This window comes from Haliotis cracherodii, unplaced genomic scaffold (assembly GCF_022045235.1).
Source record: "Haliotis cracherodii isolate W230 unplaced genomic scaffold, xgHalCrac1.p SCAF_3, whole genome shotgun sequence".
Lineage (NCBI taxonomy): Eukaryota > Metazoa > Mollusca > Gastropoda > Lepetellida > Haliotidae > Haliotis > Haliotis cracherodii.
The window spans coordinates 10,790,461-10,806,947 of NW_027266286.1; the positions used below are offsets into that span (position 1 = coordinate 10,790,461).

At 39.1% G+C, this 16,487-nt stretch overlaps 1 protein-coding gene across 1 annotated transcript; it reads right to left on the reverse strand.

Moving 5' to 3' along the window:
* Positions 1-3,665: 3,665 nt before the first annotated feature.
* LOC139475776 (toll-like receptor 4) lies at positions 3,666-13,113 on the reverse strand. The gene is made up of 3 exons (XM_071258983.1): positions 13,100-13,113; positions 11,405-11,502; positions 3,666-6,121 (listed from the first exon to the last, which is right to left on the reverse strand). Exon 3 carries the CDS (start codon positions 6,114-6,116, stop codon positions 3,666-3,668), a length of 2,451 nt encoding a protein of 816 aa, XP_071115084.1. The 5' UTR covers positions 6,117-6,121; positions 11,405-11,502; positions 13,100-13,113.
* Between the last annotated feature and the right edge of the window lie 3,374 nt (positions 13,114-16,487).

Genomic DNA, 16,487 nt, shown 5'->3' on the forward strand with positions numbered 1-16,487 from the left:
CGAGATAGGGGATGTTATTGTTCACATTTTGGATGTTTTGGGCCACAAAATCAGACGTCAGGCACACTTCCACGGAGCTTTCGAATAATTTGTATCGGAACTGTTAACTTTAAGTGATCTGGTCGTGCAGTCGTGTACGTTCATTCGTGAACAAAACCTCCCAAAACAGCGCTACAAAATACGCTTGAAAGGGGACATCGATGGCACAACCGGATCATCCCAAGTAAGTCTCGATATGTGTCCAGATAATTTAAACAGACTTCATTTCACCACGCTTATCCCTTTACGTTAAATCAAATTGAAAGTTGCGAAAGTGGTCGGGTGCGCCACGCTCAAGGGGACCCTCGCTCTATTGATCGGTAGTCGTACATTGTAAATCGATTTATAGATCTAGCTCCATTATATATAATATCTGTGAAGCTCTATGCATAACGTATATAGAATGCAAACCGAATTTGATTCGTGTGACTATCTTGTTTGGTTTAATAAAGTGTTTGTACATATCTCTCGTTCTCATGAATTTCTTCAGTTCTGCCTTGTAATCGCAAAATGAATGACGTCTCGCGATTTTTTATGAATGAAAAAAGTAGTCCCCGTGTGACAGAGGTCACGGTTATCCAATCAAAACGAATAAAACAAGGTCAACCTTGTACGACACACGTGTGACGTACGGATTTAGTATCTTACCACCTGTATCTTCACCACGTGGGTAATAAGTAAATTTAGCGAGGTCAGATACCACACTCATTCTCGTTAGATACCATTTTTACGAAACTCGTGAACTTTCTATGGTATCTTACCTCGCTTTCGCTCGGTCAGATACCATTGAAAGTCCACTCGTTTCGTAAAAATGGTATCTAACGAGAATGAGTGTAGTATTCTCTATGTATGAGATTATTTTGAACATTGACAAATATCCAAAGTGAAATTAATTATGTGAAGAAAAAGTTTAAAAGATATGCAAAATCTACATCATAACTGAAACTGTAAACAGCATGATACAATGATCGTATGCACTCTCAGCGAAGGACGTATGACATCACTACCGGTGATCGACTTTTACAAAATGGCGTGTACACTGTCATCAGTAGGCGGGATTTTACGAGGGGACTTTCGTTGATTCGGAGATCGTATACACATAAATGTGACATGTAAGTAATCAGAAACATTCTGACAATCAATGCACTGTTATTTGTTGTTATATTTTTAATTGAAACCAACGGAAATAGTCAGAAATTCCGATAAATACCGTTGTCGTTGTGCGTGATTTTGCGTCAGTCATGGCGTCACACAGGACGGTAACTTTGACAATTTCTGTTGAAAATATCAAATCATTGCAATGTATCTATTCTAAATTCCCTAATTCTTCCTACGATTCTCTTAAATTTCCATGCATATTCTGAAAATGTTGAGCCAATATCATGAACGAATAGACGAATGGATGGCTCAAAATAGGAGAAAATGCTACAGTGTGTAAAATCTGAATTTTGCTTTGTTTACATATAAAAAAGTGCAGTTTTCGAGCACAGCGTTCGAAAATGCATGAGGAATTCAAGGATGTATCTATCGCAGCTAAGTTTGAAATATACGTGTCACATCGACGTTCGTGTTTGCGTATTTTCTAAAACATTCGAAACGATTCTAGGGTTATCGGAGACGTTTTGGAATGATCATTGGTGTTTTATACAAGCCAGATACCCGTGATTACAAATATGCTATTTTTGAAATTCATTTCTCCGAGTGAATATCCCAAATTTAGATTTCAAAACATGCTGTAAACAACGCCGTGAGTGGTGGTTTAGCAATGTGTAAAAAATGGCGACATTTACAATGTACCTAATTTTCAGAGGTCATTTACAGTCCTTTTGCTTGGTCTAAAATGCAAGTGGATGATATCACAGAACAGGAAATTCCCCACCTTATTCAAAACTGTGAAGTGTATTTGTGTGGGTGATGTTATTCAAATTTTATTCGATTTCAAAGGGAGGGTTACAGAGGAGGGACATATATGTCCCTGTGGCATCCAGGGGGTTAAGAATTGACTTGCGCAAGCTCCGACGTTCACTCAATTTGACCCTCACTCTATGAAGGTTCATGAATACAAACAAAGTGATCTATACACATATCTTTGATATGTTTGACTTCATGTTTACACTGACAGCCATACAACAACCAGATGTGTCGAGGAATAAAATAGTTCCTCAAACCGAGAGGTGACATGAGCTTATGAATGCTCAACATGCTCAACAGAACAATTTTTGTAGTTGCTGTAAACAAATGTACACAAATAATATCCTCATTAGAAGGGAAAGGTCTGTTAAGAACTACCCCAGTAAGTCAGTCACACTGACAGCGCGTCGTAATACATTTACATCAAGACCAAGACGTCAAAATTCGTTCGTACTACTATTACAGTAGTTTGAATGTGCTTTTCTTCGTTTTGTTCTCTAAAATTGGTAGAAGCGAGGGTATCCTTGGACGGACATGCAATCAAACTCTCTGAATGTATGCGTAATCGCTAAGTTCAAGATTAAACTGTCTAAATAATGAGAAACAACACTTCTGTATGTTTTCGTGCTGGGGAACTCCCAGGGGTTTCCCCCAGGAATGTGGAAGTAGTCCGTCAGTGTTGACATCATTTCAACATGGTCTCTTGAAAAACGTATGAACATCAAATTGTGTCGTTCATACACTTATGAAAGTCAATTTCGCTGCCATGTGACGGACCTCTCGTCCAACGGAAAAGCCGTATATCGTGTAAATTTCAAATTAAAAAAAATATATGTTTATATAATTTACATAATGTTTAATAGATATAACACATTCTTTTACAGATTAAGTAATTTACTGGGAACATAGACGCCTAAAGAACTAAAACCATTTGTTAAACATTTCTCGTATTAAATAAAAGTCAGATACATAATTGAAGGTAAGCCTGATAAACATATGATGAAAGCCAGATACACAGATGACGACAGGCAAATATATAGATGATAAAAGCTGAATAAACAGATGATATAAGCCAGACAAATAGATGATAAAAGCCAGATACACAGAATAAATCATGGTTATGGATATGTTTGTGAAAATCAACGATTATCAAAGCCAAACATATCGGCAGTACTACAATTAACAGATATATATTTACAAAGGTTGGCATCATTAGCGGTTTCAAGGAAACGCCACTCTTATTTTCAGTAAAAGTACTTTTATATTTGAACTGAATCCTACCTTACAGAAATACACATAAATCATAGCCCAGTTTGGATGCAGTTCTGATGAAAAGAATTAATTAATTTGAAAAGAAACAAAACATTGGAAAAGATAGAAATCAAAGGATGTGAAAAATGTATAAGTTCAGATGTAAGTTAAACGAGTATGTGTATTGATGACACTTAATGTTTATGCAGACATTTTTTCTTAACAATCAATTTAAAATAAATGCACAATGTCAAACATTGTTTAAGATTCAGATCACAATACTTTTGGCAAATCTGAGAGATTTGTCACTGATGCCAAGTCATCTGACATTTCAAAAATATGAAAATGTGCACACAGAATGGCAACCACCGGGATACTACAATAGGGCAGCTTGTCCCCAACCAGTTGAGACCTTTCCCTACCATCCATTGAGTTGCTGCAATGAAGACGTTTGACCGACCTTATCAGACACCAGCAGTTTTTCTCAGATCCTTCCACAGAGTCTCATCCCCATCCTGGTAATCCTCAACACGTAGTATGCACTCCTCTTCCACCACATTCAGCAGACTCTCGGGGAGATCCTCAACCTGCACGGCGCCCACAAGTAGCACAATAATCCGGCTAGGAATCAGATCCGATAAGGAGTACAGGGCTGCATCAAGAGTAAACTGTGACCACTGAGAAAGATCTTCAAGAAAGTCATCTGAAATCACCAGGACAGACTTCCAACTGTTAGTGATACCGCAAATGATACCGTCGGCGATAACAACCCCCGGAAGAACATCCCGATCCTTCAGGAAGAGACGGACGGGGGAATTACACAGTTCCAATGCTGGTCGCAGTTTCCTATAGACAAAAGGGATGTCAGCGTCACAATATCCGATATAGAAGGTGAAAGCAAAATCTTTTGGTGTTAAATATTTGATTCCTAATCCAAATATTCTCATCAAAGCATTACGATATCGTATTGGATTCTTGGAAACCATGTATGATGCAGAAATGGAAGTAAATATTACCACCATAAATGTGACTGATAGACTGAGGGTCAATTTGCCTGTACAGTAGTGATTTAGACTTTTATAATTGTGGGCCACATCAACGGTTCTCGTCAGAGTGCCATTGTACAGAAGGCAAGCGAAGTTCCTGTCAGACTCGTAAATCACTGGTGTATCCATCAACCAAAGAATGAAGTCTAGATTTTCACAGCTACACGAAAAGGTGTTTCCTTGTACAATAAGTTTGAGGTTGTTCTTTTCAGCTGACAAGTCGAGTTTCGATCTGGTATCTTTATCCAGATATCCAATGAGGTTGAATGACAAATCGATATGGATAAGGCGTGGATAATCAAGTGTTTCAATGGGAATGGATTCAAACTCATTATGAGAGAGATTTAGATGAACGATTGTATCTGAAAGTAGTAGTAGTTGTATAAATCGGAGCTGATTCATAGAGACATCCAAATATTCCACAGATTTCATAACACTGAATATGCTGTGTGCACTGAAGGGTTCAGGGGGAAAATGTAATTTGCAATTTCGTAAAGATAACCGCTTTGCGTTTGCAAATGAGTGAAAATCAAACACATTGTCAAACTTATTTCCTGATAAATCAACATTGCTGACAGTTTCCAACCCCCTCACTTTCATTAAACCAGAAAGCAAGTTAGAAGCAAACATTACAGTTTCAAGTTTGTGTGTGTTTTGAAAAATGATTTCTTGGACACTATTGGCATGTGCGATGGAACCAGAAAAACCGAAATAAATAAGGTTTTGGGGCAACGTGACTGCTATAGAAGAGTTTCCATTTAATGCTGAAGATCTTTGAAAGTCATCATCCTGTCTTTGAAAGCTGACATCCAAATATTCAAGTTCAGTAAATCTGAAGAAGAAAAAAAATATACCTACATCCCCAATAATATAGTTGTCAGACAAATCAATCTTTTTCAAACATCCTTCAAAAGGATCTTGGTATATAGATGGAAATTCAATCAGATATAACTGGTTACTTCTCAAAGATACTTCAGTGACACATATTTTGGTCAAATAACGCATACTTTGTTTAGTTAGGACTCTATCGACAATGTCTTTTTCATCTTGCATTTGGAACTTCTGTGTATGATTGAAAAAAATTCTTTTCATATTCTGCTTTGCGAAGGGGTGGAGAAGATGCAAAACATTGTGAATTCCTATTCGATTATGGGTAAGTTCCAAATGTTTTAGAAATATTAGTGGCTCTAAAACGCCAGACTCGCAGTGTGATAAATCTGAGCACAAGTTTAAAATCAAAACTTCAAGTTTGGTTTCATTTAAACTCTGAAATGTTTCATTTGTGAGTTGTGTGGTTGAACATGTTCCTCCATACAGAAACCGTGAATCCATCTGTAGCAATTTCAGATTTGCTAGTTTGGAGAATCCTGGACCAAACAAAGGAGCAGGAACTGAGTCAATGTACAGACTGTGGAGGTTGACGAGAGGAAGAAACACCCAATCTGGATATGAGGACATTTCATTCTGTTCAATATTAAGAGTTTGTAAACTCATAAGGCCTTGGAAAAGTTCATCTGGGAAAGACATTTTGTCGTCTCTTAATTTGTTTCGGGCAAGAAGGAGAGTGGTAAGATTGAACAAGCCACTAAATGCCCGTGGCTCAAACTTTGACAAAAGGTTCATGTTCATGTTCAGATAAATGAGCTTGTTATATTTGTAAAATGTGTTATTTTGGACTATTGTCAGATCATTCCCACTGATATCCAGGGCTGTTATGTTTCCCGGAAGGTAGTTTGGAACCTGTTGGAGTTTTCTTCCTGTACAGTCAGCAAAGAAGCCTCCATATTGTTTGTCAAAATACAAGCCACACGACTGTTCATTTCCTTCACACAGTTTCACTGTCAGCAAAACAAGCAGCGCCCTCAGCATTATGTCTGAAACAAAAGAACGCATGATCATCACAAAACTTACTGTCTTATGACATAGAAATATTATGGTAACACCTAAGGGACCGGCGCTTCTCGGGAAAGGGTGGGTAAGTAAAACTAATTTTCCCGAAAATTCTTGAATCAAGTTATATTTCAGCGTGTTCAAAAAAATGAAATTGCCTGCCACAAATAAGTATATGGATCTTGTATTTTAGATCCCCCCCCCCGCTTATGTCTCTCTCTCTGGTGAAGAGGGGAGGCCAGGTGGGTGCTCATGCAAATGAGTCAAGAAAAGTAAAACTTCAGGGAAAGTATAAATAAAATTTTTAGAAAACGAAATACATATTTTATCTCATCCTGACTCATACTTATTGCTTGAATCTAATTTAATCTTTCTTTAAGCATTCAAAAACTATCAAAGTTTGTTGTTGAGTTGTTAGCATTTTGTAAATTGCAGATTTCTCAAAGATAGCTTCTGACATTTGAGAATGATTGGAAAAAAGGTATCTTATATTACCAATGTCACTCCCTGATAAGCAAACGTGATTTACATGTTCCAAACCATGTACATATTTGAAATGTATGTTGTTATATCCCAAACGAAAGGTCTTTAGGTTATCTGTATTGTAAAATAGTTGTGTGTTTTGGTATGCCATATACTAGTCGCTGGCAGCTGAGATCAAGATACTTAACGGGAAAAACCTAGACAGTATTATGAAAAAAAGCACCATCACCAACCTGAAAGTTTTTAGACACATCAAGCATTTCAATGCACCCCTGAAAGGATCTTCATTGATAGAACCAGTTTCAATCAAGTGTATACCATTTCGTCTCAGTGATAACTCCGACATATATATTTGTGTTAAATACTTCGTGTTCTTTTATGTTAGCATATCGTCATCAATGTCTTCCTTGTGTTGGACTGAAATAGTACTTGTCCCATTAAGCCAAATCCTACTCATGTTCCTGCCTACAAAGGGATAGAGGAATTCCTACTCCATTATGAGATAGTTGAAATAGCTTGGTTTCTCTGGAAGGTTGTATTTTAAAGGTTTTTTGATTGAACAATCTCCTCCATAGACTAAACGTGTGTCCATTTGGAGAACTTTTAAATTAGCGAGTTTGGATCCTCGATTTATGTCGATCAAGATATGACGTCAAATCATTCTTTTCAAAATTTAATATATGCAAGTTCTTAAGGTCACGGAATATGTCACCAAGGAAGGAGTCATCGAGTTTGTTCTTGGCTGGTAAATTAAACAAGCCTCTGACGAACCTGGCTTGATTTTTGAGAGAGAATTTGAATTATACAAAACGTGAGTCCATTTGGAGAACTTTTAAATTGGAGTTTGAAGAATCCGGAGCCTAAAACGGGTTCTGGAATTAAGTCTAAATATAGGCTGTGAAACACCATTTTTCTCAAGATTTAATGTATGCAAGTTCTTAAGGTCACGGAAAATGTCATCAGGGAAGGAGTCATCGAGTTTGTTTTGGGCAAGTAACAACACTGTCAGATTAAACAAGCCCCTGAACACATCAGACTCGATTTGTGAGAGTGAGTTTGAAGTAAGATTTAAATAAGTCAAATTCGGGAACTTTTGAAATGTGCTATTGCTCAGACTGGTTAGATTATTTCCACTTATGTCAACTGCGGCTATATTACATGGCAGATCATTTGGAATGTGTTGCAATTGTCCCCCTTTGCAATCAGCAAATAAACCACATTGTTGGTCATTATGAAGAACACATGCATGCTTCTTCCCTCGACAATAACTCAGCGTCAGGAGGATTATCACCACCTTAAACATGATGATCTGGAAGGGAATTTTGATATTGTTAATGTCACATAGATTTATTAAGGAATACAAAAAGACGAATTATGATTCAGAAATATTAATGAAAGAATTATGTATGTAAGCAATGCATGAGTATGAGCTGAAACAGATTCCATTTGACGTAAAGGTGATGACACCAGGAGTTTGCGAAAGAGGTAAGCATGTCCTGCGCAACCAAGGGCACCTGTTATTCACACTATAGGCATAAAAAATGTATTTATTGCTTGACACCTCACAGCTGTATTGCTGTTAAAACTACAAAAAATACGTCTTCTGTGCACACGTGCAGGGATTCTGTGTGTGTGTGTGTGTGTGTGTGTGTGTGTGTGTGTGTAGTTTGAAGGTTTCGGCCCATACATTTCTTTTGTAGTAGACTCCTCACAGAAAAATGCTACTGAGCTAATGTTGAAGCTTCAGCTTCATTCAACCAGCAGAATCATCGAACCAGTTCAAGTAAAAACAAAAACGTCAATGCAAGAGAATAACCAGGCTCAATTATCCGCCGAAACAGACTCTATTGGGCATAAAGGGCAAATTTGCATTAATATCCTTGCAACAGAATGGATATTTGACTACTTTTTTTCTTCAAATGGGATCCCGGCAGCTGGAAACAACGAAACATAGGAAAAGAACACTCGACGCTACTGATTAATCGTCAACAAAACTCCAAAGGTCCCATACAATATACGGTGGACCATATCCATTACCCCACAGTGTTGCCTCATGCAGGTTGACTTGACTAGATTGTTAGTTGTGCATGTCAGACATATTAAAGTGTCTTTGCTGGAGACCTGTCTTGGTCATTGATGCCCTACACCAACCTCAGACATTAACATTAAAGTATTCAAACTATTCCACCAACAGTGTCCCGATGACCTTCATATCATGTCTACCAATAACTAGAATGACCCTCATGGAGCCCTGTGGGATTCAGGGTCAAAATAGGTCCCAAGCAACATACAAGTACACTTGTGTAAGAGGCGACTAAATGGATCGGTGGTTAGGCTCGGTGTCTGGAAAGTGTGCAGTAATACATATATAGTACTCACTTCGCCTGCTATGATGCTATGGGGTACCCTTGACCTATTGCCTTTTTTGTAATAAACTTTGAAATGAATGACAATACATTCAATTTCAGTCAATGTGTGTTCACTAATTATATGAATTAGTTTTCAGACCCATTTTACACAGGCGACCATTTTGTTTCTCCCAGTTCACAGGCGATCCTTTTGTTTCTCCCAGTTTGGACCGGACTAATAGTTGGGTATGAGGCTATTATCGTAACTATGTACATGTTGTATTGTTATCACAGTATAAATGACTTAACGCTAAACTTCTTTGCAGGTGCAGGTGCATGCGTGCGTGCGTGCGTGCGTGCGTGCGTGCGTGTTGGGGGTGTGTGTGTGTGTGTGTGTGTGTGTGTGTGTACAGGTGGTTGGCTTCACTTCATAACATTAAGTTTAAAGATGGATTCGCACGGTATACATTTTATCTTGGTGCAAAATCGGGACAGTAAAACATATGAAGTGAACACCTTTCAAACGAAATTTACCACAGTCTTTTGACTCTGGGTAGATTAAGACCCACAGCAAAACGTGGGTAACGAGGAGACAAATTCTTATCTGAACACCGTTTCCATGTATGATGCAACTGATTCTTGGCATGCCACAATTGAAATCAACAAGGAATTAAAAATCTTTGTCATGGGGACACGCGTTTCACAGACTGACGTGGCGCGAGCAACTTTCGGACGAGTGTGCCTCTGTCAAAGACATTGCTACTAGGCAATGAAAACATATAACGGACATGACAAAAAACCTACTTTCATCACTTGACAATGTTATTGGGTATTACCAGGATCTTTATGATCATTGTCGTCCAGGTTCCAGATTAGCAGTCTCCAGACCTTTTGGATGAGGTACCACATGTGATACTCGCATACCTACCACCGAAACACTCTCCAGGTCCACCAGTAAACCCGTTCTCTAAATTGTGCAAAGCTTCACTTGACCAAGACCACTAAATAACAAACTATGAACACTTTTGTGAACGTATCCTTATACGCTTTCACCCAAGTTTAACCAGTAAACAAAACGCAAACAATGTGAAATCCTGAATGTAAATACTTAAGGAATCTGTGATCTGAATCGGTCTTTGACAAATAAGATTCCCTTCAGAGTGAGGAACCGACATTCGAAAAACAAGTCCATTAGTCAAACGCCGTCTTTTGAGATTTTCTACACAAACACTATTCCCATACCTAGCTTCAGGCACATACATAATCAACACACGTAAACGTATCTTCAAAGTCTCAGTCAGTCCTGTCAGTCACAGGGCACTGGTCACGACATTTCACGCTGCCTTTGAACATCCTGGACAAAACTTTCTATTGACACATTTCCTATTGTAAGACTGTCATCATGCATGTTGAAACTCTCAGGCGAGAAAACCTATTTTTTATGTTTCCTTGCGAAGTTTATGGCGACACATAACCTACTTTATTCTCGTTCTTGTGTACATCTCTGTTACGTGCTGTCGTTTTTGTGTTAATCTAACGTCTTTCAACAAGAGGTTATACATTTTAGTCATTACACAAATAGCTTCTTTATCTGCTTGTGATGCTCACTGGTTGGTATTTATACATCCCAGGTACACTGTACTAAATGAAATAATGTATTCACTTTTAAGTAATGTTGTAAATATTTGCCATTTCAACAGAAAGTCTCCAATGGAATAGTCACGTATCAAATAATTATATATTACCAGCATCAGGGAGACAGTACAGAGTGTTTCGGTGGCGTTACAGCCATGATTAAGATCTGATCCAGACTCGATTATTGACATTTCGTTTGTAATATGTTGTTTAAAGCCGCACTCAGCAATATTCCAGCTACACGACGGCGGTCTGTAAATAATCGAGTCTGGACCAGACAATCCAGTGATTGACATCATGAGGATCGATCCACGCAATTGGGATCGATGATACGCATCAACCAAGTCAGCGAGCCTGACCACCCGATCCCGTTTGTCGCCTTTTACAACAGCCATAGTCGCCTTTTACGGCAAGTATGGGTTGCTGAAGACCTATTCTACCCTGGTCCAATTATATACAGAGCTGAGTGTGGCGTTAAACAACAAACAAACAAAAACATAGCTACGATACCATTATAGTGTTTTTTGGACGACTCTCACCGGCCTAGCTATACAAAACGTCTTCAAAGTGCACAATGAAAACTAATATGGACTTTTTGAATACTCAAAAGTCCAAACACTCGTTAAATACATAAACGTATTTAATTTTAGAAATAATGTTTGCTCTATCCCACGTGTGATGTTATAAAGCACAGTTTTGTCCTGAACTGTATATTATACTGAGAACGCCTGCGTCTCCGTGCTCAGTTAACGTTATAATGGGGTAGAGCAAACTAGTAACTATAGCAAATTTAGAACTAACCTTTTGTTGTATTGATGATTGGTTTGAAATAAAATCTGTAATTTGTTAATTGAAAATCTTCGGACAGGGCGAACTTATGGGCTGCTTCACCTAAATACCTGCAAAGAGACAAAATAGGTTTTAAACAGCTATAAATTTTAGGGTTTGGTTTCAGGTTTAAATAAGTCACATTTCATTATCTTGTGAGTGTTGGATTACATTTATTTCTTTATACACATTTGGGTCATAGGTGTTATAAGGGAGTTTATATGTTATATATCCGGAGTTATGTTAAGTTAAATATATCTATATAAATATTCACAGTGTAGACAATACAAAACAGATAACAGCAGCTTGACTATTATTACCATGACTAAAAATACATAGTCAATGTATGGGCCAGCTGCTTATAAATAAAGTTGGAAGAAAGAGTGAGTAAGTGAGTGAGTGAGTTTGATTTTACGCCGCTTTTAGCAATATCCCAGCAATATCACGGCAGGGGACACCAGAAATGGGCTTAACACATTGTACCCATGTCGGGAATCGAACCCGGTTCTTCGGCGTGACGAGCGAACTCTTTCCACTAGGCTACCCGACCGCCCCTTGGAACAAAGACGTATATATATAAACGTGTTTGGTTAGACAGGCCGGTTAGCCACTAAATCGTGGATCGGGTGTGCCATTCTGCAGGCTGACCATACATGTGTCGCACATGCGGCATATGGCAGCCTGACCGTGAATTGCTCCTTAGGGAAAAATGGGCAATGCTTTGTATTGGTCGGGAGTTGACCCTGGGGCAGCAGCGAGAGAGGTTGGTCGAGGTAGGCCTGACTGATACTAACTGGATACCATGATCATGATTATGATGTACCTGCAAAATACCATCAGAATAAATGTTGTGGACCCACAAACGGACTTGTGTTGTCACATGCAGAAGTATCAGGAACAGTACTTGATAATTATATAAACCATTGAAATTGGGATGCTACATTACTCCATCAGTCACAATAGTATATAGATCAATGCTGGATAAAGCATTGAAATTGGGATGCTACATTACTCCATTAGTTACAATTGTATATAGATCAATGCTGGATAAGCCATTGAAATTGGGATGCTACATTACTCCATTAGTTACAATAGTATATAGATCAATGCTGGATAAACCATGGAAATTGGGATGCTACATTACTCCATCAGTCACAATAGTATATAGATCAATGCTGGATATACCATTGAAATTGGGATGCTACATTACTCCATTAGTTACAATAGTATATAGATCAATGCTGGATAAACCATGGAAATTGGGATGCCACATTACTCCATCAGTCACAATAGTATATAGATCAATGCTGGATAAACCATGGAAATTGGGATGCTACATTACTCCATCAGTCACAATAGTATATAGATCAATGCTGGATAAACCATGGAAATTGGGATGCCACATTACTCCATCAGTTACAATAGTATATAGATCAATGCTGGGTAAACCATTGAAATTGGGATACTACGTTACTCTTAGCACTGAACACCTTTCACACAAAATATACCACAGACAATTTGACCCTGCCTGTCCCCAGCGCTCCCCTTCCCCATTCTACCCGTCATCTCCGATCATCTGGACACAGGTAACTATAGGAGAAATAGCACAAACTGCATAGTATGTGTACTTCCTTTGTATCAAAGCATCTACATGTACATTTATCTCACCTGTGAGCACAAGGTCTATCTCTCTGTGTGACGGGCTGCAGGTAACATAACCATAGAACAGTCCAGAGTGTACCTTCCGCCTTCAAGCCGTTCACTCACCCGTATACACAGCGAAGTAAACAATGCTGGCTTCCCATGGTTGTTGCGTGAGAACCCGCATTAATAGGTTGACTGCGCGCAATGAACGTGTAAAGGTAATTAAAAGCGACAAAACCCTTCCCACTGCCACAAACAATCTTTCCTAAAATCAGATTCGAATTTACAATTCCGAGCATCATCAGAATGTGACTTTGAATCACTATTACATAGTGGTGATACCAGGTGATCGCGAAAGGATGAGCGTATAATGCCCCACCGGTGACACATGTCACAAACACATGCAAAGGCAAATCAACTGTTCACCTGCAAATAAACATGGGAACATGCGGTACAAACTGGGAAATGCATTGGACAGTATTTTGTCACAGATACGTCAAATTTGGAGTTGTACTCCACATGTCTACCCTAAAATATTTTGAAAGCTTTACTGAGTTCTTGAATGTTGTTACCTTGATCAAACAACTTTAGAGGAAGAGTCGCAAGACCCTCTTTGAAATCATCGTAGAAAAAAGCATGCTCGATTGTACCTTAGGAGTTGTGAAATGTAGACACCAAAGGCTGGAGCTTCTGGAATATTGCTCGACATGAAGGGGAAGTTGACTATTGGAAAGGGGAAGTCATCGATCTTGTCATACAGTCTTGTGGAAAGTGTTTTGATAACCAGTACCATGTGCACAAAGTCTACATTTGTTTTATCTTTCAATTGAAAATGCTGTTCTTCGTAGAAGCACAAATATAAAACAAACACACTTTATACAGCGACGGATTCATGTTTATTATCAGTTGCGGTTTGTCTGTACCGAAACGAACCTACCATTTGCAAGGGATGACACTGTTGATTGTAACTTATACGATCGCTACTAATATACAGTAAATTATTCATCTAATGGCGTTCAATATGATTTTTGCAACTTCAATATAAGACCAAGTCGCAGAATATCTTTTGCACTTTCATTTTTCAATATAATCTCCATTCACCTCAATACACTTATTTCATTTGTCCTTCAAGCGTTTAATACCACTTTTTATAGAAATCCGCAGATTGGCCCTCTAACCACGCCTCTGTGGCAGCCTTTATGTCCTCGTCATCCTGGAAGCGTCGTCCACGTTGGGCAGATTTCATTTGCCGGGACAGGAAATAGTCACTGGGGGCTAAGTCTGGGCTGAAGGGTAGGTGATTTAACTGTTCGAATCCACATTCACACATGGCGGCCTGTGCAATTCTCAACTTGTGAACAGGAGCGTTGTAATGCAAAAGTAAAATACCACTTGTTAACATCCCACGGCGTTACTGGCGAATCGACTTTCGCAATGTTTTCATTACATTAGCATAATACTGTCCCTTGATTGTAGTTTTTGATGGCATGTAATCAATCAGTAATATGCCTCTTACATCCCAAAATATGGTGGCCATTACCTTGCCAGCCGATGGTTGAGTGCGAAACTTCCTCTGAGGCGGAGAATAGGGTTGCTTCCATCGCATGGATTCCAATTTAGTTTCTGGGTCCCAGCGGTGGATCCATGTTTCATCACCTGTCACTAGACGAGAAAGAAATCCGGCGCCATCAGCCGTAAAGAAATCCAGGAGGTCTCGACAACTTTCAGTTCTCTGATGGCGATCTTGAGCTCTGAGGTTTCTAGGTACCCATATTGCAGATACCTTGGACATACCAAGATGCTCATGAATAATGGTTCCAACAGTTCCAACTGATATTTGGAATTCCCTAGAAAGTTCAGATACTTTCATTCGTCGGTCAGACACAATTCTTCTTTCTATAGCAACAATGGTTTCCGGTTGGGTGGCATCTGAGGGCCTGCCTGACCTTGGGTCATCGTCTATGGACTCCCTACCCCCTTTAAACTGTAGAGACCAACGGCAAACTGTGGAATAGTCAGGAGCATCCTTACCTATTACTTTACACATGCGATCATGGATCTCTTTTGCTTTGCATCACTGCTTGGTAAGGAACTTTATTACAGCGCGTTGTTCATGTTTGAGAGAATCCATGATTGTGACCACCCTTATGTGAATAAAGCCATCACATCCATCTTATTGTTGTGTCTGGACACGAAGTCGTGTCAACCTGATGTTATGACTAGTGTCACACCTGCCACAAGTTGACATTGTTTGTGTAATTCAAATGCCCAAGCTGCAAAACTTTTTGAACGCCCCTCGTACCTGTAATAGTTCACATACGATTTCTTCTTTGATGAAAGACCCGTGAAGATCCGGGGTAGAATAGGTCTTAAACAACCCATGCTTGCCGTAAAAGGCGACTATGCTTGGCGTAAAAGGCGACTAACGGGATCGGGTAGTCAGGCTTGCTGACTTGGTGGATCGATGCTCATGCTATCGATCACTGGATTGTCTGGTCCAGACTCGATTATTTACAGACCGCCGTCGTATAGCTGGAACATTGCTGAGTGCGGCGTTAGACATCAAACCAACAACTTTGATGGAAAATATGAGGATTCATATATCCTGACGAATGTCTAAGGAGAGTTCTTCAAATTAAGAACACCACTTAATAATGATGCTGTACGTTGATAAACAGTTTGCAAATGAGTTATTATGTCAAGTGTTTGTCAGATATTTGTCATTAGAACATGACAGCACCGATCAGTTGAAATAATTTCTGTTGCTATTTGTGGTGGGTACCTTGATATTTTGACTGGACTAATATATATATATATATATATATATATATATATATATTAGAAGCAAAACGTAGGATTGAAACGTTGTGTTTGCATAATAAAGAAGTTGTTAGCCATATTACTCCTTGTCATATTACTTTAGGTTAATGTTGCAGTTATACTGTGTGAGGTATATCAGTCTGAGCACAAGGATCCCTTTGTGTAACGGATATAAGGTTCTGAGATAGTAAGTATTCAGTTGGAGTTCCGGGGCAGAATGGGCCCCCTCCTACCCAGCTTCAACCGACAAACAAGGCAGATAGGTAGACAGAAACACAGGAAATCTCCCAGAAGAGACCTGGTTAGTCTGTCTCACTATCGACCACCGATTTTTCTGGTCCAGATTTCGATTATGCTGCAATAATGCGGCATAAAACACAATTCACGCGGTCTCAATGAGAACGTCGCTTGTTCGACACCTGTGCAAACTGTCCGGAACAATCTCTGCTACAGGTATAGTGTCTGCAACATTCCTTTCTCCAGCTGTAGTATATGTAAAACTCCCTGCTATAGTGTCTGTAACATTCTCTTGTCCAGCTATAGAGTCTCCAACATGTTCTACTTCAGTTATAGTGTCTGTAACATTCTCTGA

What these genes read in the sequence shown, in the direction of transcription:
- LOC139475776 (XM_071258983.1), bottom strand. Translation starts at nt 6,116, where the DNA reads ATGCTGAGGGCGCTGCTTGTTTTGCTGACAGTGAAACTGTGTGAAGGA.